Source organism: Microtus ochrogaster, chromosome 4 (genome assembly GCF_000317375.1).
Source record: "Microtus ochrogaster isolate Prairie Vole_2 chromosome 4, MicOch1.0, whole genome shotgun sequence".
Classification (NCBI taxonomy): domain Eukaryota; kingdom Metazoa; phylum Chordata; class Mammalia; order Rodentia; family Cricetidae; genus Microtus; species Microtus ochrogaster.
Window position 1 is genome coordinate 35,907,858 of NC_022011.1, and position 24,550 is coordinate 35,932,407.

Genomic DNA, 24,550 nt, shown 5'->3' on the forward strand with positions numbered 1-24,550 from the left:
GCTCTGTAGACCAGGCTGGTCTCGAACTCACAGAGATCCGCCTGCCTCTGCCTCCCGAGTGCTGGGATTAAAGGCGTGCGCCACCACCGCCCGGCTCTCTAACTTATTTTATTTTGACACGTGGTGTCATGGATCCCTGGCCGACCTTCAGCTCAGTATACAGGTGAGGATGACCGTGAACTCCTGGTCCTGCCTCCACCCCCAGGATGCTGGGATTGCCGGCGGGGCGCGCACCACACCAGATGATGAAGTGCTAGCCAGCCACCTCTGTGGTTCCTCTCCTGTACTCTACCAACCAGACCACATCCCTTCACCTCAAAGAGCATTTGTTAACCTTAGCCCACACAGGAGAGTTAATAATAGCTGTGCTGACGTTCATAATCGTATTCTTAAATATCTCCATTAGGATAACATAATTATAGGTGCCATGTTCCAATCCTCCCATGTTGCATATTTTGCCAGACTTTGTTAATGAACTCTGTTTTCTCATCTCTCTGTCTCTGTCTCTGTCTGTGTGTGTGTGTGTGTGTGTGTGTGTGTGTGTGTGTGTGTGTGTGTAAACCTGACATTGACATCAGGCTGTGTGCTCAGTCACTGTCTACCATATGTTTTGAGACAGAGCCTCTCAGTGAATTGGGATTATGGACTGGTTGGATTGGCTGGCCAGCAAGCCCCAGGATTCTGACTAGCAGTGTTGATATCGCAGGCCCAGCTGCCTTTTACGTGGGTGCCTAGGATCAGATGCAGGTCCTAACCATTACTGAGCCATCTCCCTATGCCTTATGCTGTGAGTGAACTCTTTAGTTTGCCACATTAAATTTAAAACGTGTCTTCTGCCCTTCATAATTTGACTGCAGATTTCAAGTGTATGGAGCCTCTGGGCATGGAATCCGGAGAGATCCATTCGGACCAGATCTCTGCATCCTCACAGTATGGCAACAACTGGTCTGTAGAGCGCTCCCGCCTCAACTACCCCGAGAATGGGTGGACTCCAGGGCAGGACTCCTTTCGGGAGTGGATCCAGGTAGGTGGCACAAAACTGGTAATGGTTGGGCTGGGAGACCTATATGAGGCATCTGGAAAGATTGTCAAACAGAAACGGGTTCTATGAGAACCACAGAAAAGAGCCTGAACAAGATTCAACCCATGAAAATGGTCGCACTCATGCACACAGAGTAGCAGGGTAGCTGCAGGTGGCCCCCAGAAACCATTCTTTTCTTCTCAAATCCTTCCCACAGTTCTTTCCAGAGTTTGAGTAGATACCTCACTTCCATCACAACTAGAAGGTAAGGTTTTATCCGACAACAGCTACACATTCCTTTCCTATATTGCTACAGTTCTGTTTCTTTGTTGGAATATAGGAATTCTGTCAGTAGGGTGTGTTTGAGATCTTTGCCTCCCAGCACTCAGGGAGGCGGAGGCAGAGGCAGGTGGATCTCTGTGAGATCAAGGCCAACCTTATCTACAGAGTGAGTTCCAGGACAACCAGAGATTTGCTGAGAAGCTCTGTCTCAAAAACAAAACAAAACAAAACAAAAATATTGGGTTTTCAGTTTGATTGGAGTAGAGCATGCAAAATACACATGTTCTGTGTAGCTAATTGAGGGCATTTGCTAACTTGTATTCATGCATGAGTATGGAAGAATCCTCGTGTTTATCTGCATTAGTGATTTTATTGCTACTGCTTTTACTAGATCCTTACTCACTGCAGCTGCACTGGTTCTTATCCCCCAGGTCTTCTGTTCTGTTTTCCAGGAGTCATCCCTAGTACCAGTCTGAGTACCCATCCTTGTACAGCCTTGACTTCTGAATGTTCCCACCCATATTGTTAATACAGCTTCTTGTTGCAAGAAAATATCTGGCAAACGCAACTTAAGGGAGAAAGGGTGTGTTTTGGCTCAGCTGCAGGGGATACAGCTCATCATGGCAAGGAAGATGTGGCAGCCTGTGCAAGGGTCAGCTAGTCACGTCGTATCAGGTCACAAAGAAAGAGGAATGCTCTTTCTCAGCTCACTTTCTCCCTTTTATGCATTCCAGGACCTCAGACCAGTTGTCTGCTTTTAGGGTGTGTCTTCTCACCTCAGTGAACCTAAGTTAGAAGATCCCTTACAGTCAGGTTCAAAGATTTGTTTCCTTTGTGATTCTAGAGCCTATCACACTGGCAATCACGATTAACCATCTCGCCACCACCCAAGGTCCTGTGCTTGGGCTCACGGGGTCTGCACCATTGTTTAATGAAGCATGTGTACGTGCATATTCTGTGTAAATGCAAATCAGTTGGCCTAAGAGGCTTCCATTTATTGCCTGATATTTAAAAATGACTAACTCCAGATAGTCTCTATGCGAGAAGAGACTTTTATCATTTCCCATGTCCATTGATGTTTCAGTCATTTGAGCACAAATACAGGATTCTGTTTTACTTTGCAAAAGTCAATATTAGTTTAGCATACACTTAAAGTGAAAGAGCCCATTATGGGAGCATGAACCCATGCTAACCTCTGAATGATAACCCTGAGCCACGTAGGGAGGGTGGGAAAAGATGAGGCCTCACTCAGGATTGCTGAAGCCTGCTTTAGATGAAGCCAGAGGTGAAATTAATTTGCTCATGGTAGCTTGTCTTTCCATGTCTCCAAACCCACAAGCAGCTCCTTGTGAATGACAGACACAGCTCTGGGGGAAGCTTGCATTTTTGCAGTGCTAAGCATGTCTGCATGATAATGCATTTCTATTCTGGGTAACGTGGACCTTACTCAATAATGGGCCCCCTGTGGTCCTGCAGGGGGTTCTGAAACTGCCATAGTAGCAATTCTTCTGCACGAACCGGTTCCTCATTGGCAGAAACATGGAGAGCAAATGGGCACTCCTGAAGCGCTTGACATAGGGACAGGACCTCACGTCATTTTTAGTAGATGCAATCTGAGATGGCTGCGGAAAAATGCCATCCAACCCTTTCCCTCATGGAGTGGTATGGTCAGGAGAAACATGGCAGCCTCCCCCAAACACACACAAAAGGTTTATTGCTATTCATATTCCTCCACCCCCAGGCTGGCCAAAGGCTGATCAAGGGGTGGCTGTTATCTGAAATGTCCCTGTCGGCAAGGCAGCAGAGGAAGCAGACCAGAGACAGTTACCCCAGATGCTGAAATTCCTGTGCAGCAATTCACATCTCATGGACAGTGCCTTGTCACCTGGTCCCACTCAGCCTATCTCTGCGGAGGTGGATGCACCAGCTACGGTGCCTCTCATGAGCTGTTCCCCATGTTGTTTGCTTCTGAGGTGTCCTGGACACTTTTCTTTTTGAGGAAGGAATTCCTGTAGCCCAAGATGACCTTGAACTCACTAAGTAACAGAGGATGACCTTGAACTTCTGATCCTCTTTCCTTCCCTCCCCTCCCCCCAGTGCCAGAATTGCAGACAGGGATCAAAACATCTGGTTTTATTTGGGGCTGGAGGTGGAACTCAAGGCCTCCTAAATGCTAGGCAAACCCCCTGCCAATGAGCCCCTTCCCCTTCTAACAGCACACAGATTTGACCTAATCCCCTAATCATGGAAAGGACGTTAAACTCTTCTGTTTCCAAACCAGGGACACTGAGGCTGAGAAAGATGATTAAGTGTCCGTCACAGGCGGCACCCTGGACTTGGAAACAGAATCTGTTAGGCTCCCCAACTCCTCTTGCTTCTGCACGTTGTCAAGTGTGGTGGCTTTGTGGTTCATTTTGCCTTCAGATGGGTGTGTGTCTCAGGAACCCCAGATTTGTCCTGTCCTTCCCTCTCACTGAAGACACTCACGCTGGCCATGTGTAGGGACCTCACCCCTCAGTGTATGCCAAAGGTGACTGTCATGGAAGCTTAGCTTCTTGTTTACATTGAAGTGAAACTGTCCTTTTCCTTTGGCACTCAGAGCTCATTTACACACTTGCGTCTGTGCTCATGGTAGGAGCGGTTATCATCCACCCATCTCCTAATTATGAAGAATCTCGTGTGCTTCCAACTTGTCTTGAGCTCCTTGGACGTGGTTGGCTGGTTGTTTTCATCAGATGGATGTTTTATAAATTAACCGACAAGTACAGCGTAATTCAGACGAAGGGCCAAGGCAGGCACTGCTAATCACGCCGCATCGCACTTATGGCGGCACGCACGTAGGCTTCTATTTTTATACACATGATTATGCAGATGACATTTGTCTTGATTTTTCAGCTTTATCCCATTTTGCATGAAATACGCCCCACAAAACATGTTGCTGTAGCAACAACGAGAACAAATACTTGCATGTGTTAGATTAATAAAACAGCGTTGGAAATGGCCTTTCCTTAAAGCCAGGAACAGCCCTTCATGCCCATTGTTTTCTCTAGGAAATTACCAAGTAACATATAAAAAAAACACAACAACAATACATCGTTAGCCCTGGATATGAGCGTCCACGCTAGTGTTTCCTGTGAGATCGCTGGTCTGCCAGGAAGCTTCAAAACAAGGCAAGGAGCAGCCTGCTAAGAAGAAACATGAAGGGAAGTCCCGGCTGGAAGGTTCTCGAATGGCCACATCCTGCTCACAAGGCCACTTCACAAAAAGTTCTTGTGCGTGGTCACAGTTGAACACAATGTAAAATTGGTTCATTTTTTCCCAGAGTATTCCATTCTGTAGTCTGTCTTCTAGGCGTACTTATATCAACATAATCTTTTTTTCTTTGTTTCTAATTAAGCAATCATAGACTCAGTATATCTGTGATGCCATCAAAATCCTTATTTTTGTACACATCATTATAGCCCGACCGTAGACTCATGGAAATGAGCCACTGAAGCTCCACCAGCCTTATGGCACTAGGCATTCCAGAGAAACACAGCCTGTGTTTTCCTTTTCTTCCACACAAAGTCCGTATCATGTTGCATTTGTTCAAGAGACATGGTCTCATAGATCCTAACTGTATCCATTCACACACAAAGCAGAATTTAATTTGTTAATTATTCCAATGTTTTATTAATGATGGTGTTCACCACACTGTAAACAGATTTATCCTTCCAGCTTTAATTAAAGCTCTTGGGAGCATTTTCCTCAAAACAACTGTGACTTTCCCTGATTAAAATGCCAGGAGACAAAAAAAGAAAAGCTACTGTAAGAGACATGAGGCTGGGTGGAAGATGAACTCTGCTGATCCCAGATAAATAAAAATGGCACCAGGGACTAATCTGTTACCACCCCCACCTCACCCCGCCCCACCCCCAGTGACTTCAGAAATAGAATTATTTGATAAACCAACTCAGACTGAAACCTCGCTCTTCACCAAATGGGAGGGCATTGTCTTTGGTGGAAAAAGAAATTTTGTAGTAGGCTATTTCTGCCTGTGTGCACTCCAGAGGAACAGAATGCAGTTGGCAGCTTAACCACATTCTGTTTGTTTGGTAAGTTAGCCTCGTGCTGGAGAAGGCTTCTGGGAAAGCAGTTATAATGTGATGAGATTAGAACCAGAGAACTAGAAGCATGGAACTGGGGCTGGGCAGATAGCTGTGCCAGCATGAGGTCCTGATTCCACCCTGACCTTATGTAAAAGAGCCTTCTATAGTGGTGGCAAACTTTAGTGCCAGCATTGGGATGGAGGAAATAGGAGGACCCTGGAGCTTGCTAGTTTACCAGTCTAGCCCATTTGAAGAGCTCCAGACCAGTGAAGGTCATGTCTCGAAAAAGAGGTAGACTCATGTCTCATCTCTGGCCTCTAGATGCATACACAGATACACACACACACACACACACACACACACAGACACGCACACACTGCACACTGCATTTAAGAGCAAAGAGAAAACAAGTTGGACTTCTTTCAAGGACCACATGAAATAAAATAATGTTTTCTCTGGTAATCAACACTAATATACATTTTAATCACCTTTTAGATAGAAAACAAAGTGCTTGCTGATTCAGTTCCAAGAGTGTTTGATTTGAAACCCTTGCCTGTAACCTTTAGAGTATCCCCAGATTGGAAGTTAGAAACTGCAGTGATTTATCTTAAAGCTGTGGGCTGCCGTTAGTGTTAACAATTTTTAGACAGCGTTTGCTCCCCTCTTGCACTTTGTTCCCGGTTGTCGAGTGTGAGGCAGGTACCCCCTAGGAAACCATCTCTGAGTTTCCACAAAGTCGCCAGCATCCTTTGGGTTTACAGTCTGTAATGCCTTCCTCTCGATCGCTTCCATCTGCCAACTCGACTAATCCAGAATGTGTATACAGCAGGGTTATTCTGACTGTAAACACGCCGTGTTTATAAACCAGGCTCTCTAGGGGGTGCATTAACTCATTCCGATCATTAGCAAATTGCTGAAATTACAATAAAATGATACTTTATAAATCTGTAACGAGAGAACTGACAGAAATAACTCACCGGGTTCCCCAAATGTGGAATGATGCTTGTAAACTTTAGTCTTAGCCAATTTAGGGAAATTACAGGTGTTCTGTTCAGTGTGTGTGTGTGTGTGTGTGTGTGTGTGTGTGTGTGTGTGTGTGTGTGTGTTACAACTATTATTGGTACTCGAAATGTTCACCTGGAAGGTATATAATTTACTTTAAAATATCCCCCCAGGAGAGCCTTGGCGCTTCCCTCACAGACCCGATACCTAGGCGGGGTTCCCTCCAGACATTGTTCTGGAGGATTCTGTTCCCTGAGCCACCTTTCCTGGAGTTGTCTCCACTTTGGACTTTCCTGTTACAGGTCCTTTGAAGGTCATAACTAGAGATGCGTTAAATCCAGGGTCTCAGGGGTCTAGGGTGGATCTGGTTGAGGGAAACAGGAACTCATGTAACATAATTGTTTCAATACTTTGACTGCTTCGCCATGTAGGAGTTACCAGGATGGTTAAAATAACTTTGGTCAAGTTGACCACTTAACTCTGTTTTCGAAATCAGACAAATGGTTCTGCTAATGACCTTTTCATGTCAACACTCCCTAGAAATCATGAGTAACGTTTGCAAATAGCGTGGAAAGACCCAGGGTGGTTCATCGAGAACTGCGCTGAAAGGCTGGGCACAACCCTTCACTCTCAACACCCAAAAGCTGGGCACAAGGCTTTGCTCTTAGCTCTGCCTTCTCCTTATTGTGATGACGGTGTCTTGCTTTTAACCCACATTCACAGTTACATAATGAAAGAGATTTTTTTTTCTCTCCTTCCTAGGACACCTCAACTTGAAGTGTAGGACCAGAGTAGGTGTTAGCATCATTATCCCTGTTTATTCAGGCCCAAAGTCCCAAGATTTTCAGTAAATCAGAACGTAGACACCCTTGTTCCTGCTCAGCTCTTAGTGAGCTCTGTAGAGGGCTGTATCCATCTGAAGGGGATGTGGGAGCAGCGGCACTCTGAGTCCCAGCAGGCCCTGCTTAGCTGTTGGTTTGTAGACCGTCTATTAACCAGGCTCAACATTGTAGAAACTATAACTGTGACGCAGCACTGGACAAAGTGTGGAGAAACCTCTTAGTGTGAAGCGGGCTCAAGCTGGAAGGGGTAGGTAGAGAAAGGGCATAGTTTGGAACTTACAGGTTTGGAACAGTGCCCCTGGTGTACACACAAGATGCCCATGTGCCTTTCCACACAATAGTTCCTACTACCAAAAGATATTTGTGTCGATGTTTGATTTTTTAACACCCAGCCAAAAATGACCATCAAGAGGACGCTTAGAGTGCCCCAGACTCCAGCTTTGCATCATCAGATGGGTCAGGCTTCTTGAACAACAAATGATTTGCTACTGGATTCTTGGTGCTTCGTAACCTCCTTGATGCTGCTCTTTGAACTAGAATCTGGTTCTTTGGTTTTCCAAAGATACAGATGTATTTGTTTACCCAGAAAAATCATATCACTGTTTCCCTGCTTGCTTATCTTGAGTTTCTCTATTTTTAGGTTTTAAAAGTGAACTGTTTTAACTGAATAAATACAGATGCTATTTTAGACCACTAGACAATCACACTCGAAATGCACAGAGATAAGGATGACCCTGGGGAACAAAAACACAGGATGAAATTGTCACTTGTGAGCAACAAGATCTGGGCAAAATGAGAATGAAATTAGCTCTCCCACGTGTAGGAAGTGTTGCACACAGACATATTTTAGATGTCCTGAAGGATGCCAGTCACAAGTTTATTGTTGTCTTTTAAGTTCCAACGTATTCCAGAGGAGGGAACAGACATTATCGAGGCTGTCTATTATTTATTAATTTATTATTTCATAATATTACATCTTTATATCTATGACCTAACTGACAGCCCACTAAGTGTTCCTGGTTACCAGCCAACACCAAATCTGTGGACCAATGGAAAGGGAAGGTTGATGCTTTCACATCTGTTTTGGGTGAAAAAGCTGTTCCTGTCTGCGGTACTGAAAATTTAAAGAACTTCTGTTATTATACAATTGGGAACCCTCCGGGAGTAAAATGTTAATGAAATCCATAACGCTGGCAGGTTTTATGATAGCAGTTTTAGGAAATTCCTTTGGTGAGGTTTGTTGATTTCTGTCCCAGTGGTAATAATTGCACCTTTTACAGAGTGTGTTAATGTCCACATTTAGGAGCAACGGCTACGTTTATGCTGCATGTGATATAACACACCCACTCTTGAGCCTTAAATAACTTTCATATTGTAGTTTGAAAACCCCAGGAAAAAAAAAGCAAATATGTCCTTTAAAACTGGGAGAACCCCTAGTTCTAGCAATATCCACAGACACCTCTAGTGATGAGAGCAAGGTCTGCACCCTGGCATCCAGGCTCGGATTTGAATGGAGATGCGGGACCTTATAGCTCTTGGTTAGTGCACCAGAAGACCCACACCAACACAAAGATCTCAAGCAACATTAAAAGGGCAGTTTGGGTTGCTGACCTGAAACAAGACTGACGCTTGAGAGAGTGTATGTATACACAGCTATGTACACACCCAACCCTTATATACAAGCACATACAGACACGTAATGTATACAAAATACATGGACATGGATAAGCATACATAAACACATCTGTACACATAAATGCATGTGTCTGTATGTATGCACACACAAACATGCATGTATACAAACTGCATGCCCATGTGTGAGTATACACAAACACACATGCACATACAAATTCATGTGCCCGTATCCACACGCACTTGGGTTATTTCCTTTCTTTCCCCTTTCCCCTTCCCCTCCCTCGGCAATCTAGTCTCATTCAACTCTAGGTTCCAATAAAGAGAGAAAAGTAGATTAAATTTTAAAATGCTCTGTATATCCCAACAGTAATAAAATGCATTATGCTTTTGTATTTCCAGCAGTTGACGAGAGTAGGCATTTGAGACTAATTGCACACATTATGACTGAGAATAATCACACATGTGCTTGTGCATGTGACTTGCATTTTGTTTTTATCAGCTCTGTCTGCCTCAAGGGGTTAAAAATGCATTGATGACATGCTTCTAATTGCTTTGTGTCAGGAGAACAAAGCCGTCACTGCAGCAAAGTTTTATTTTTCTTGCAATTCTAATGCTTAAACTTCCAACTACATTTTATAGATCTAGCATAGAGGATAAATAACCCCTTTCATTCTTTTCGCAAGCCTGAGAGGGCTATCGATACTGTTCTTCAGGGGGTAGGTGATTGGATGAGACAGCTTCTCGGGGCCTTTCAAGCATTTAAGATTCCATGATTCTATTAAAAATAAATGTACTCGATCTGCTGGTGCCCTGAGCTTGCCTAAAGATGAAAATATAAATATGTGGAGCATAGCTGGAACTCATTTTAAACGCAATTGATAATGGCGTGAGGCAGCGTGCGGCTAATTTTGCTCCATTAAGGAAGGTTTTTTTTTTTCCTCAGATCAAGTCATTGTTAGGGCCGCCTCCACCACGAAGCTGAGGTGCTCATGCTGAGACTCTGTGTTGTGTGGTGAGACTGTTTCCCTTGGTTCTCCGGAGCTGCTCTGCTCCTAGGGACATCCAGCCCGTAAGTGACAAGGTGAAGCACATACATCTCTGATGGGAATGTCTGCGAGGCTGGGGCTTACCTACTGCCACAGCCTGCTCGCACCTTCAAGTCTGGCCAACACCCAGGCTCCGTCTCTCCTTAAACAGAAAGTCATTTTTGTTCTGAGCATCTATAAGCTAAAAGACTACTCTGAAGGATAAAGGAGAAAGCCACACCATGCACCAGCCTCCTGAATAAAGACATCTTGGTTGTCTCTGCCTTCTAGACTCGAAGTGTTTACATACTGTAGACGCTGGTAAATCCCACCTCAGACCAGAGAAAGACCAGACCCAGCTAGGTATGCAGGCTCCAATTACAGGAGCAAGGACTTAGGCAGAGCCTTCAGTGTGAGAGGCTCTGGGAATTAAATACCAAATTTCTACTGCGAAAGACTCAGGATAATTGAGAAGAAGTTCGGAAATCACAAGAAATGTGAAATCATGATGAATCCTTTTGCTGTATTAAGAAACGTGGAGCTTATAGGAAAAAGAATAAATATCTTCTTAAGCTCCTGATTTTAACAAAATAAGTATACATGCAGTGAGCCAAAGTTGGTGGCTGTTTAAACATTTCCCAGAAAGTCCAGACTAAGGAAACCTGCATAGTGGAAGCTCCTGACTCTATGTTATATCAGTTGCTTTTCTCATTCCTGTGATACAGCCTGATGTAAGCATCTTAAGGAAGAAGTTTTGTTTTGGCTTACAGTTTGGGGGGTCCAATTCCTCACGACAGGAATGGGATGACAACGGGAACAGGAGGCATCTGGTTGTCCTGTCGGATCCACAGTCAGGAAGCAGAGAGGAGGCAGCTCACTCTCTGAACATCACCCTCCTCTCTGAGGCTCAGAAGGGGGAGGGGCAGCCTCTGGCTTGGACCAGGACAGACAGCAGATGTTTCTGCAGGAGTGAGTCTTTAAGGAGACGAAAAGGGGAGAGTCTATGTTAGGATCAGTTGGTAGGTCCTGACTGGACGGGTTAGGCAGCAGCCTGCTAAAGATTCTTGATTGCTGGACCTTGTTGTGTTGTCTAGGGAGTGAGGCAGTGCCAAATAAGGGAATAGATCCTGGGGGCTTGCTTTGGGAAGGCGATCTAACAGCTTAGCAAGGGAGAAGGAGGGAAAAGTCTGCTTGCATTTGCAGTGCTTGGGCTTGTTGGAGACCCCCTCATTGCGGCCTTCCTCCCTGAGTCTAGCTGGTCTAGACACTCCCTCACAGACATTCCCAGATCTCTCTCTCCTAGGTGATGCTAGATTCTGTCAAGTTGACAGTATTAACCATCACCTTTTAGCTTAATTTTTTAAAGCATTTTTTAAAAATCCAGATTAGTCATTGCTACTCTCAATCAACAACATTTTCATCGTGTAAATATCATATTTTTCTATAGTTTTTCACGTTTCCAATGATATAATGGTGTCATTATTTGTTTAGAAGGCATCCACACTACATGAAATAATTTATTTAGCAGTTATCAAATGTTAAAAATTATGTACACTCACACATACAAAACACACATACACATGTACATATGACACAGACAAAAGAGGAGGAAAGCAGCCGGTACTTTTCCGTGTGCTTAGTATGTTTTCTCTAATATCAGCTGGCTGCTAAGTAGACGAATCTCATTTAGTGCAATAACCATGACGATCATTTTTCAAGACTTCTGCCTGGATGTTCTGTATCTGGGAGGGAGTATGAGGCGCTAATGCATGCTTCCACCTGGAAACTCAGCTGTACAGCACAGAAACTTAGCTCGCTTTCTAGAATGGTTTACAGAAAAGTCTTCTTTCTACATCACTTCCTATGAAATGTCTAGATTTAGGATATTTGTGTTTCTCATTTTAGATTCATCTCAGTTAAGGTCTTTTATCAAACATAATGCATACAGATTAAGAATCATCTTTCCATTTCTTTTTAATGCCTAGCGTTTTAATTAAAACCATGTGAAGTGGTGTGCTGTAATCCCTTAACTTTGCATCTCAGAGTATAACCACCATGTAATTGAATTCTCCCTGATCAGAAAGCCTGCAAAGTCCTATGGGAAGGGGGAAGCTCTCTGAAGCATTCCCAAGCATTTTAGCTCTGTGTCTGCCAAGAAGGACTTCCTCCACCCCTCATGTGTTTACACCCATTGCGGCCCGGCCACCTGCATCCGACAGGTAACTCTTACCCTTTGCCAAAACTAAAGCAGATGTGTCCAACTATGCGTAACTCAGCCAGTAGACAGTTTTCCACACAAGCAGGAGGAACAGAGTTTGATTCCTAAGACCCACAGAAAGAGTCAGAGTGACAGTGTGGTCCTAGGATCTCTGTGATGGGGAGGAGACAGGAAGGTTCCTGGGGCTAATTGACCTGCCAGATGAGTCGAATAGCTGAGGGAAACAGATCAGGGAAAAGACAGTGTCTCAAAAATAAGGTGAAGAGACTGGAAGAGACACCTGATGGTTAACTTCAAACCTACACACACAGACACGAGTGTGCATGCATGTATGCGCACACACCAGAATGGCTCCCGTGGATGAATGCCAGCCACAGTTTCTGGCATGTTAGAGGATTCCCAGCGGAGGTAGGAGAGGGGCAAAGAGCACAAACTGCCCTATGACGTCTGTGCTTGTGTCCTGCGGTTTTGCAAGTTGTCAGCCAGACATATTTTCCTCATTGTATGACCCAGGCTCAAACACTAGAAATTAGCATCTGGGTTATTCTCAAAACATGGAAATAATTTGCTGTTGTGTGAGCTGATTGCTTCTGGATTGTGAAGGAGGCTTGTGCTCCTCACAGTGCTTTCTGTTGCCATCGCTGTCTCTTTCTTCTGGGTGAGGTCCCAGTGGGCTTTCTTTCTCCTGCCACAGTCTGTGTGTTGTTCAGCTCAACCACTACGAGTTCTAATCACAAGTCTTAGTCATTCTTTGAAAGTGTGATTTGGAAAACCATCCCCTTCAGAAATGACTCCGAGGGAAAGAATCAGTATACCAACGGACTGGTAAGCTTTCCCCAACAGGGAAATGTAGCCACAGTCTCCTTTATGTGTCTTCAAAACAATGGGGCCGAGAGTAGTGACCACGCCATTAGTGCTGGGCTCTTGAGGCAGAAGCCTCAACTGTGAAGACAGACGGAGCTATGTAGACAAACCCCGCCCCAGGCAAACAAACAAAAACCAGAATGAGGGCCTTCCCTCCAGAGACTGTGCAGAATTTGTGACAGTTGGCACCGAGCAGCCTGATCTTTCCCTCGGTCTTGTCTCTGGGCTACATTCATTATAACCTCAGGTTCAGCAATCCTGTCAGCTCCTGGCGGGATGTTTTATGTCAAATGGAAGAGTTTTCCCAACATCTGAACTCACAACCTCTCCATCAGCACATGAAACTCTCGTTATTGGGAGAGGCCAGCGTACATCACTGAGAAATGCCGGAAACACTGTGTGAAAGGAAGCTGTCAGGCTATATACGGCCAGTGACTGATGGAGGCCATCACTCACATCTGCAAGCCTTTAGTTTCCATACCACCAACACCACACCCCCAATTTGTTTTGGAAACCAACATTTTAGGCAAAGGAGAAATTAAAGGCATGATTGGCTGTGGAACAGGCAGACGCTGACTGTAAATGCTTCTCTCTAGAGAATCCCGTAAGAATCACCCCCCTGTAGCCAAAAGACGCACATGCGCAGAATCGAGTAACCGCTTGTGTTGGCAGAGGGGCAGTACATATGTGTTCAGACAGGTGTGTACCTGTCTGTGCACACTTGTAGAGACCAGAGGACAACCTTGGGTGTCACCCCTCAGGAGCTGCTCGTCTTGTATGTGAGACAGGCTGTTGTAGTTGTGTGCTTACTCTTTCGGCTCTTTTTCTCTTTGGAGGACCCGTCACCCAGCTCACAAATAAATCACAAGGAGATGTTACTGTTACTTACAAACGCCCAACGTTAGCTTGGTTTATTTCTAGGCAGCTTTTCTTACATTATCTTGTCTATCTTTTGTCTCCGGACTTTTATCTTTCTCTATTCTATACGTACATTTCTTTACCTCTTCCTCCGTGGCTGGCCGTGTACCTGGGTGGCTGACCCCTCGTGTCTTCTCTCCTTCTTTTTTTCCTTCTTTTCTTGCTCCTTGATCTTCCCAGATTTCTCCTTCTATTTAGTCTCTCTGCCTGTCAGCCCTGCCTATCCTTTCTCCTGCCTCGCAATTGGCCGTTCAGCTCTTTATCAGACCAATCGGGTGTTGTAAGCAAGCAAAGTAACGCAGCTTCACAGAGTTAAACAAATGCAGCATGAAAGAATGCAACACATCTTTGCATCATTAAACAAATATCCCACAGCAACAAATGAATGTAACACATCTTAAAATAATATTCCACAACAGGGTGTCTCACAGACCTAGAACTCACCGGGGAGGTTAGACCGGCTGACTAGCGAACTACAGGATCCTCTGTCTCTGCCTTCCCTGTGCTGAGATGATAAGTGTGTGTGCCATTGCACCAGCTTTTTCTGTGGGCTTTGGCAGTTGAGCTTGGGTCCTCATGTTTGCACAGCACACACTCTACTTGGCTAAGCCATCCCCTCCTAACTCCAGAACAACATTTTAAATAGAAATATTCCTTCGCTGTATTTAATATTTTCTTGATTCTTTTAGTTTGAAATCTTTTTAAACTGCCAAGAAACTAGAAAGGTGTGTGTGTCTGTCTGTCTGTCTGTCTGTCTGTCTGTCTGTCTGTCCTTCAGTGCACCTTTAATCCAGCTTAGCTATGTTTCTGCCTGAAGTTTGCTTGTTTTTTCTAGCCCCCCCCAATGATAACTCCATACAGTTTGCAAATTAGCGAACATTACAACTTGCAATGGTGCAGAGAATTTGATGTTACTTTTACCAAACTACAGGAAAGACCTGAGGGATCCCCAGGTCTCAGACAGGTAGTCAGTTCATACTTAAACACCATAGGATGTCTTCACTCCTGAACAGAAGTTGGAGCAGGCAGGGTGATGTCTTTAAGATTGTGTAAGATATAGCAGACGTGTTATTTATTCTTGCTGCCTTTGAGGCAACTTCCAGGAGAAGAAAGGCTGAGTTCATGAGAGACCATTTGAGAAGTAGGTAACAAGGACCACTTCATACAGGGTGGACCCAACCAACAAGACTCACTGGCACTCCAGCTTTAAGGGACGGTCTTTCAAAAGGACTGGAAAGTTTATGACGAGTTACAATATTCACAGTGTGAAATAAGAGGATATGAGTAGTAGCATTCCTCCTTACAGAGGGCGGTTAGTGGCTCAGCCACTTTCATGTTGACTTTAATATCACGCGGTTGGCTTTTGTTTGGAAGAAAGGAGTTTCAGATCTTGCCAACCACGCTGGACTTAAAACAGCAGTGAATTTAAACACAAGGAACATTGGTGCCCCATCTGCTAAGGATTAGGAATATATGGGAGTAGTGAATTAAAACTGAAGAAGGAGCTCTCTCTCTCTCTCTCTCTCTCTCTCACACACACACACACACACACACACACACACACACACACACACACACTTACAAAATGACTAAGGAAAAATATCCTCACATTTTTTTTGGCCCTGGTTTATGAGTGTGCATTATCTAAACCTCATAATAGCAGTGAGAGAAAAAAAACTAAGTGTTTTCTGTTGGAGAGAGAGAGAGAGAGAGAGAGAGAGAGAGAGAGAGAGAGAAGCTAAAGCTTGAATGGAATCGGCAAACTAACTTGCTAAGCCAGGCTGTTCTTCTGTGTGAAAGCTACACAGACACTTCCTGGATCTCTGCTTCGGCCACCACATGCCAGCCAGAACCCCTTAGTTTTCCTAAGCCCACAATCTGCTGAGCAGCTCAGAGCAGCCTATACACTTCGTATGGAGATTTATTGTTTACTTGGTGTTTTCCCTTCTTAATGCAGGACAAAATCTTGTAACCTTCCCTTCCTTTTAACCCACACACCAAACACTTAGACAGTGCAAACACTTCTTGCATTGTTAATGAATAATTGCCAGCCCCTGACTTCCCTGCAAAACAGAATGCCTAGTACAGGTTCAAGCTGCTGTTGACACTCAGAGAACTGCCCTTGGTGTTTGAGGGGTCAGTGTGGGATCTGGACAGCAGAGGGAACCCTGGGAGAGTTGCCACACCAGTGTGCTGTGGACTCACAAGCGTTTAGTTTCTAGAGCAGGCATAAACCGTCATGCAGGATGGAGGAGATTATTGCTGGCCAAGAGCAGCCAGCGACTCACACAGGGAGTACTTCTCTCCTTCCTGGGAATGCTGGTGTCCCAGAGGTGGGGAAAGGGACTCAGCAGTACAGTGTATGGTGCTGAACTTGGAGTTAAGTCATAATGAGGTTGCCCCTGCCTCTGTCACTACCAGATGCTTCATGACCTTGATTCTTGCATTGCATAAAGACTCACAAAGGAGGATGTGTGTATATGTAGTATATGTGTGTCTCTGTGGTCTGTGTATGTATATATATGTAGTGTTTCTCTCTCTCTCTCTCTCTGTAGCATGTGCATGGTATGTAGTATAATGTGGTGTGATGTGGTTATGTCCAGTGTGTATCTTGGTGTATAGTGTAGTAGTGTATGATGCATGTGTGTACGTGTGTGTGGTATATATCTAGTGTGTCTCTCTGGGTGTGATGGGTGTGATTATGTTATATGTCTTCATTGATGGGAGAGTGCATGTGATGTGTGTGTGTGTCTGTGTTTATGACGTGTGTTATCAAGGTGCACATATGTGGTGTGTATGCATGTATTGGTGTCTTTGTGCAGTGTGTGTGTGTGTGTGTGTGTGTGTGTGTGTGTGTGTGTGTGTATGTAGTGTGGTGGGGGGTCAATAGAGAAAGTCACTCTTGTTCTCTGAGTAAATTCTGCCAAGAGGTATGAAACAGAAGAGCAATATTAATCCCGCGTGTAGGCCACTGGATGAGACTTTGCTGTTCTTTTTGTCTCTTTCCTCAGCCCTGGCCACTTCCTCAGCCAGAGTCTCTCCCATCCTGGGAGGCCCAGTTGAATGCATCATTTGACCTTTGCAATAAAGCCCTTTCTATTCCATCCACAGTGCTGTCCCCTCCTCTGAACTCTGTGATACCCCACTGCTCTCAGTGTCCGCTTTGACTTCACTCTGCCCCCGTCCTGTGTGACGTGCCATGCTTCTGTATATGCCTCTGCGCTTCTAAGAGTCGTACAAGTGTTTGAAAGGGCCTTATCTGCACATGAGGCGTTCTTTGGTCCCGTGGTTCATTGTCACCTCGGCATCTGAGCATCTCTGAGACTGTGGAGCCCATGGCTGAGCTTCTGCAGCTTAGCTCTGGCTCCCTCAGCAAGGCTCACAGAGCATCTCCTTGTTTCTAGGCAGTTTTAAGGATGACCGGAGACATCATTGTCCTCACCAAACCCAGTGGGGCCACCACCCCAGAATTTAAAATGTCTTTTTAAATTAGTTGCTTCTGGTTTGCACAAAAGAGGTTAACCTGAGAGTGGGGAACTTTCCGGGAATCAGGTGCAGCTGAAACCAGAAGTTGGTTTTCTCTTAATGTAACTATGGTCAGAAGACCCAGCAACTAGACGACCAGGGAGCCTGGGTTCTTCCTGTCTTGCGCTTGAAAAAAATAATTCATCACCATCAACTTATTTTTCCACCATATAATAATATTCAAAGTAAACTCTTCCAGTAGCCCTGGAGGACAGTATAAAATAACCAGCAAGCTGGCCACAGATGGTCTCATATTTCCTATAACTGCGCAGAATGATTAATTTCAAAGAAGAGCTGTTGGATCATATTTTTGCTGCCTCAGAACTTGGGGAGCAGCATGGGGTGTCACGAGCCACACAGAGTGACTCTGGACAAGGGGACATGTCACTTCGCTTCCCACGTTATTTGGCCATAAAACTTTTCTGGTTTGACTGGAGTTTCGAAGGAGGTATTGCATTTAAATTTAGTCCTTAAATGAAATACCCTATAAAAATACAAAGGCTGCCATGCAGATTTTCTATTAAAAAGAACAATTTTACTTTCCAGCATTTCTTTCTATGTAGCACAATAATCATGACAAAATAATATAGGTAGAGAATTATGTTATTAACCATTAGAGGATTATGTTATTAACCTTGGGTGGTTGTGTTCTGATTAACATCTCTAAGAAGTCAGAGACCCTGAGTTTCAGGCAGACAATGGTCAGATGCTGTGAATTAGCCCCACTCAGCCTAGAATAGCTGAGGTCTACATGCCTGGCTAGGTCAGAAAACATGTGTTTTATCTAAGGAAATGAGACAATTACTTTAAAATATTTTCTTTAGCTCTAGTATCAACTGATGAATTAAACAGCCCTGAGTCATCAGAGATGTTCTGAAGGAAAGCCGCCATGGTCTTCCCCTTGCAAGCAGACTTTCCGGTTTTTAATCAGACCCCAGCTCTTTGTCCGTTATTTTCTCAGGCTGTTGTGCTCCCCTGCCAGGGGAGCACTAAAAGCTGATAAATGCTCCCTTGCCAATGCTCACTCACGGGGCAGTATTTTATTGAGCAAGGCAGATTTTCATTTTGGAAACGAGGTTTTCCACATTCCATTACCAATGGCCGGTTGTGCACAATCATGGCAGGCAGAGGCCTGCATTTCACGGCTCGGAGGCTGCAAGCTATGTGATTTACTATACAATGCTGAGACACACTGCTTCGTCCTCCGGTGATTCTCAGTCAAATGTGGGCTTTTCCTTGCTTCTCTTTATCTGGGGAATGTGTTTCCTGTTATTGTCAAGACAATGCCTTTGGCCTTAAAGGGTTTATTCTGGTAGATCCCTGAAAAGAAAGAACAAGGAAGAGGTCAGGGGACCCAGTGCCTGCTGGAGTCCCCTGGAGTAGGACCCACCATGCTCCCTACCCCATGCCTAAAATGACAAGCTAGAGGTTTTCTTTTCTGTGTGTGAAAATAAGACACGGATAGGCAATCTAATGCCTTATACCAGTGCTGGAAACAGGGTGCCTTGTGGAGTCACTGATGTTCACCGAGCTGTGCAAACCGGCTCGGGAAGCAGCCACTAGAAAGAACTCCAAAGGAGTCCCAGGGACTTCTGAAGAGAGCATACATACCATTGGATGCTTTCCAGATGTTGATGTGTGTCACACCCCCAGTGGGACTCGCTCAATGAGCTGAGAGAATGCATTTGATGTGCGCTCACACACATGTGCCAACCCCCACTCTGCATCCCTCCCCACCACCCACCCTTCATCCCAGAAGTCCCCAAACTCAGAAGTGAAAACTCATCCCTCCTCCAATCAAAACTCAGACCGCTGGAAGTAAGGACGGTCATCTAAAACTCAGAAGACAGTACGTGAGGCAAAGCTGCTTGGGTACAGGGAGCCTGGATCTTTATGGGGAAAGAGAGTAATGCTCAGGAAAGGATTCCTCCAGAGCACAGAGTGCTCCCTGTGGAGCACTGCCCTGCTCAGTCCTGGCTTCCCTACCCTTCCTGCCATTTGTCTTAAGGGCACCATTCCTCTGCCTGGGTCTCAAGGTTGGCGAAAGCACAGCATAGACTTGGGTAGTGATAGATCTGGAGGTTCCAGGTTGTCTCCATGGCTGCTGAACACTGCCTTCCGGTTGGGAAAACTGAGTGTTCCACAGAGTCCATGCATCTCAGGTCCACGTGTCTGCCGTAGTGGGAGAAGCATAGCTGGCTGCTTGGTGCCTGCTATTTTACCCTTTCAGTTCTTCATGGTCAATTCTGCTCTTTCTGCCCCCACTCCCCCAAAAAACCACCATTCTTTCTCCTCCTATGTAATTGCAGATTCCTACTGTGAGTCTTTGCTACACTTCACAAGCTGTGAAATGTCTCCCCTCCCCCTCCCCTTCCAGTTCTCTGATAACATTGTTGCATCTTCCCTTGCCTGCTTCTTACTCTGTTTGCCAGCTTGCTCTTCCTGAGGTCATATTCGAAGTCGCCACACAGTTGCTATTCATTCTAGTTCACTACAGAATGAGTTCCAGCAAAGACTGTTAAACAGAGAAACCCTATCTCTAATACATACATAGGGTATTTTGGCGTCTAGGGCCGATAGCCTGTGACTAGTCACTAGCAAACAGAGCACCCATGCAGGGCAATCGGTGGAAAATCGGGTTTTTCTGGGCAGGTGTGCGCAAGCGCTCACCCCAGTGTCGATTACTGGTGGCACAGAGCAAGGAAGATTTTCACACCCTTGCCACACCAGACAGATACATGGCCTACTCAACCTACTTTTAGGCGGGAGAGGTCCCACAGAGACTTTTTCTTGATTCTGTTGCTGAGTCTCAATTGCCTTCATCTCAAAATGACATTTATGCTACGTGGCCCATTCTGGGGTGGCCTACACTGAACGGATAAGTCCCCAGGGCGTTAAGCCTGACACAGATGCCATGGTCCAAACAAGGTGTTGATGAGGCCAACTGTCCCTCTCCTCCCAGACTTTCCATAGCACTTTCCAGTTACACAGAATCCCCCCTAAGCTCTTAGAGAGAATGAGTTAGTGGACAGAGACCACACCCCCAGTTGCTAACCCTGAGTCCACAGCTCAAGGGAGGGAGGCAGAGCTCATCAGGGATCTAGGTAGCCTCTGCTTTAGACCTAGTCTAGAGCCCATCCATTTTTAGTCAGCCCAGCGGCCGTCATGTTAGGAAGAAAAATGACACAGAATTTCAAATATCCCAGTGTGGCCAATAAGAGGAGCCGCAGAATTTAAACCCAGAGGGAAATTTAATGCAGTTATCCGGGCAGTTGCTGCTGCGTTTCCTTGCTGTTGAGGAAGAGAATGCCACTTCCTTTACGGGGTGATTTACACTTGTGTTCTAGGGGCCCTTGGCTTATGTCCTGGGCATTTTCCTTACAGAGGAATTGCTTGTCTTTGCCCCAGGCTCCTTCCTGAAAGTCACTGATCCCCTGCACCTGGGAAGGTTTTAGGTGACCACGCTTCCCTGCCTAGTAACTGGCTCTCTGTCAGTGCTTTATAAACCTGTTGCTGGGGACGTGTCTGAGCTGGTAGAGAGGTGGCCTAGTATCACAAAGCCCTGGGTACCATCCCCAGCGTCCCTTAACCCAGGTATGGTAGCGTGCTTATGATCCCAGTACTGGGGAGGTGGGGGCAGGAGATTCAAAAGTTTCAGATCAGTCTTGGCTTCACAGTGAGTTCGAAAAAAACTAGGCTACAGGAGATGCTGCATCTGTCTGTCTGTCTGAAAGTACATCCAGGGCATAGAGTTCTAAAGTGATGTCAAATCAACTCAAGCCTCAGTTGGACCCTTGAGAGTTTAATCATTCCCAGACTGAAGAGCCTCTTGTCCCTGTGACAGGAAGAGTTTGTTTCAACAATGCTGTGCTGTGCTTGCTTGGACGTCCAGGTTTTAAGGACCTTTCTGCTTGCAAGTGGACGTGCGTGATTCTCGCATAACTCAGTGGATGGCCAGTAAAGCCTTTAGTGTTCTGAGAGCCTTTGAAACCCTTGAAGCCTTTCTCCGGCGTCTAGAGCCCATTAGCTTGCAGGTGTGCATTTTCTGAAAGCCCAGATTTTTGTAGGAAATTGTTTTTCTTCTTTTTAAGTTTTTGAATTAATGTAGTGGTTTTTTTTTTCTTTTCATCTGAAATTCAGTTTAATTTGCCATTTTTTATTTTACTTGCCAAATACTAGAAGCATGAGCAGTCTCTACTTTTGTAGACCTGTGTTCACAGGGGACAAGAAAAGTGGAGTTTTTGCTAGACGCTCCCTGCTTCTTTTCTGAGAAGGATTCCTGCTGCCAGCCATCAAAATAGGTACTATTGAGTAAAAAACTGAAGTGGCCGCCATTGTTAATCTACACTATTAATTTCTATTGGAATTTTGCTCTGGGGTTGGGACACAGCTCTGCTGGTAGGGTGTGTGCCTAGCCTGCACCAAGGCCTGGATTCCATCCAATAACAAAGAGTCAGGTGTGGTACCACACGCCTGTAAGCCCAGCACTAGGGAGGTGGAAGCAGGTTGTGAGAGACTTTAGAAGTTCAAGGTCATAGTTGACTGTTGGGCCCTGGTCTCTCTTATTCCTGGGGTGCATTCTAGGGGACAGTTTATGATCAGCTAACTAAGCTTCCTGTGTGTTTCTGTGCTATCCCTGCCCCGCCTGGTGGTTAGCTGCAGGGCATTTACTCCATTGTTAATATAGTAATTTCCCACCTGCCTGGGCGGAGATCCTTGTGCTGCAGTTAGGTAGATAAGGACTCCCCCAATGCTGAATAAACGGGCATTCGGCTGATCTCCTTTCGAAAGACCCTGGTCTCTCTGTGTGTTCTTTTCAATCTCCAGGCCCTTGCTCGACTCGCGTTCGGTACAGTGGCGTGCGAACTATACCGAGGGTGTAACACAAAATTGGGTGTTACAGTTGACTAAATAGCAAGTTCCAGTCAAGCTGGGCTTTATGAGACCCTGTATCAAAAAAAAAAAATGCCTTTAATCTCAGTACCCAGAAAGCAGAAGCAGGCAGATCTCTATGAGTTGAAATTCTAGACATCCTGGTCTACATAGCAAGCTCCAGGCTTATAACCGTCTTATAATCACCCACCCCACCCCACAAAAAGAAAAAGGAAAAAAAAAAAGATTATGTTTTTGATTCTTTTTTTTCCCTCTCTTTCTCTCAAATTTGGTGACAACGTCAATACGGAGCGTCAAGGTTACACCAGGGAAATGAGGTCGTCTAGGTGGGCCCTTGCAGGGAAAGCTGCTGGGCTATGGAACTTCAGTGTCCTCCCGGCCTGCTCCTTCTCCTATACCTCCACGTTTTAACTCCTCCCAGGGCATCAGAGGCAAGCTTTTTCTGGCAGAGGGAGGAGGCAGCCTTCAGAGGAAGGCCCTCCCACCCACATTCCGCAGGAGCCCTGGGCTCACAGGCACTGCAGGGTTAATTGAAATGGTGTTTTCTGGAAATTGGGCTGTCAAGTCGCTGCATTCAGAAGCTGGGGGGGGGGGAGTTGCTCTGCTTTGTTGTTTTTCTCTGTTTTGAGGAAAATGGTGTTCCATTAGCTCCTCGTGTACTGCTGAAATACCTGGTCGATGCAAACCAGGTGTACTAGGTAATTCCTCTCTGAGTCCTGTTTAAAAAAAATGCTTTGTCTGTGTATCCTTTCTTTATGGATATTTCTTTCTGTAAAAAAGATCCAGGCCACACAACAAAGAGAATCAGCTTTCCAGGGAAAGTCAAACACATTAACGAAAGGGCGCCGAACATACTCAACGTGTACAGACTAATCCTGAGCTTTATTTTTAAATTATATGTAATTATTAATGATGACAATGAAAAGAGTTCAAGGAAAGCGGACTTGATTATACTGAAAATATCTGTGGGGAATATGAAACGGCAGGAAGTCAGAAGCAAGAAAGGTCTTCCTGAGCGGGGAGCATGACTCACTCGAGAAAGGGCTTCTCATGCAAACTGGAGGACCTGGACTCAACCCCTAGATTCCGTGTGAAAAAGCTGTGTATGCTAGCACTGACTTTTGACTCCAGTGTTGCAGAGGCAGACACGGAGGATGCCCTGGAGCTCCCTGACTGGTCAACCTGCCCGAATCAGTGAGCCTAGCTCCCAGGAAGAGACCCCATCTCCAAAACAAGGATTCATAGCTCCTAAGGCTCGACTTCTGACCTCCACATGCGTGCACATACATGTGTACCTGAATTTACATGAACACACACACACACACACACACACACACACACACACACACACACACGAGGCGGAGGCATTTAGGGATTCCAGTTCATGACCAAATGTCCTATTGCTTTGGGGACTATTGACAGCTAACCAATCAAGGTGGGAACACATGACAAAGCAAAATTTGTCACTACCCAGAAGTCCCCCACCACGCTCTAGGGCATAAGATCAGCAAGCAAGACACAAAGTGAGACTCTCTTGTTGGGACACTGGAGACTGACAAAGAAGAGCCCGTAAGCCCTGCTTTGTGTTTTTCCTTCCCATGATGCCCTGAGTCTCATCTCCCTCCCAACCTAGCTGCTTACAGCAAGGCCATCCATGAGCAAGCAACAGGAAGAGCTCCGTGTGAAGCCAAGCCCTCCCTTCTCTTCTCCTCGCTGGACCACTCCAGACTCTCTCTCTCTGCATCCGTTCCTAGAACCACAGCACCACTAGGGCACACACTTCAGTGCCCATCCTGGCTGCATTTCAATAGCAGGGCATGGGATGCTGCAGAGTTGGGACAAGGGATCAGCTGGGTCAGATGAAAGCCCTAGTTCAGGACTCTCCAGTAGCCAGTGTGCACATCTGTCTTGTCTGTCTTGAATCTCTGTAAAGCATCATATATGATATACTTTGGGAAGTGTGTTAAATGTCTTGAAAGATATATTGACATGAACCCAGGTTCCTTCTTTGCACCAGAAATCAGGTGATCTTGGCTGCAACCGTGAGAATTCTCCTTTCTCATATTCTAGTCCCCTTACTGCCTTTGCCTCCCCGCCCCACGTGTGTGTGCATGTGAGTATGTGTGTTTGTGTGTGCACCAGTGGATGTTATTAAAGGAAGGTTGCTTACAGGAGCGTGGGCAGTTTGCCAATGGTTACATCACCTCACTCACTGATGGATTCTCCAGTCGAGGGTG

At 45.5% G+C, this 24,550-nt stretch overlaps 1 protein-coding gene across 3 annotated transcripts in view; it reads left to right on the plus strand.

Annotated features, from left to right (window-relative positions):
• Nrp1 (neuropilin 1) overlaps positions 1-24,550 on the plus strand; it is a 139,713-nt gene that overhangs the window by 68,635 nt on the left and 46,528 nt on the right. For all 3 annotated transcript variants that reach the window (XM_005345924.3, XM_005345923.2, XM_005345926.3), the window contains exon 7: positions 858-1,024. In XM_005345924.3, the coding sequence (XP_005345981.1) occupies positions 858-1,024 (167 nt within the window). The remainder of the gene's footprint in view (positions 1-857; positions 1,025-24,550) is intronic.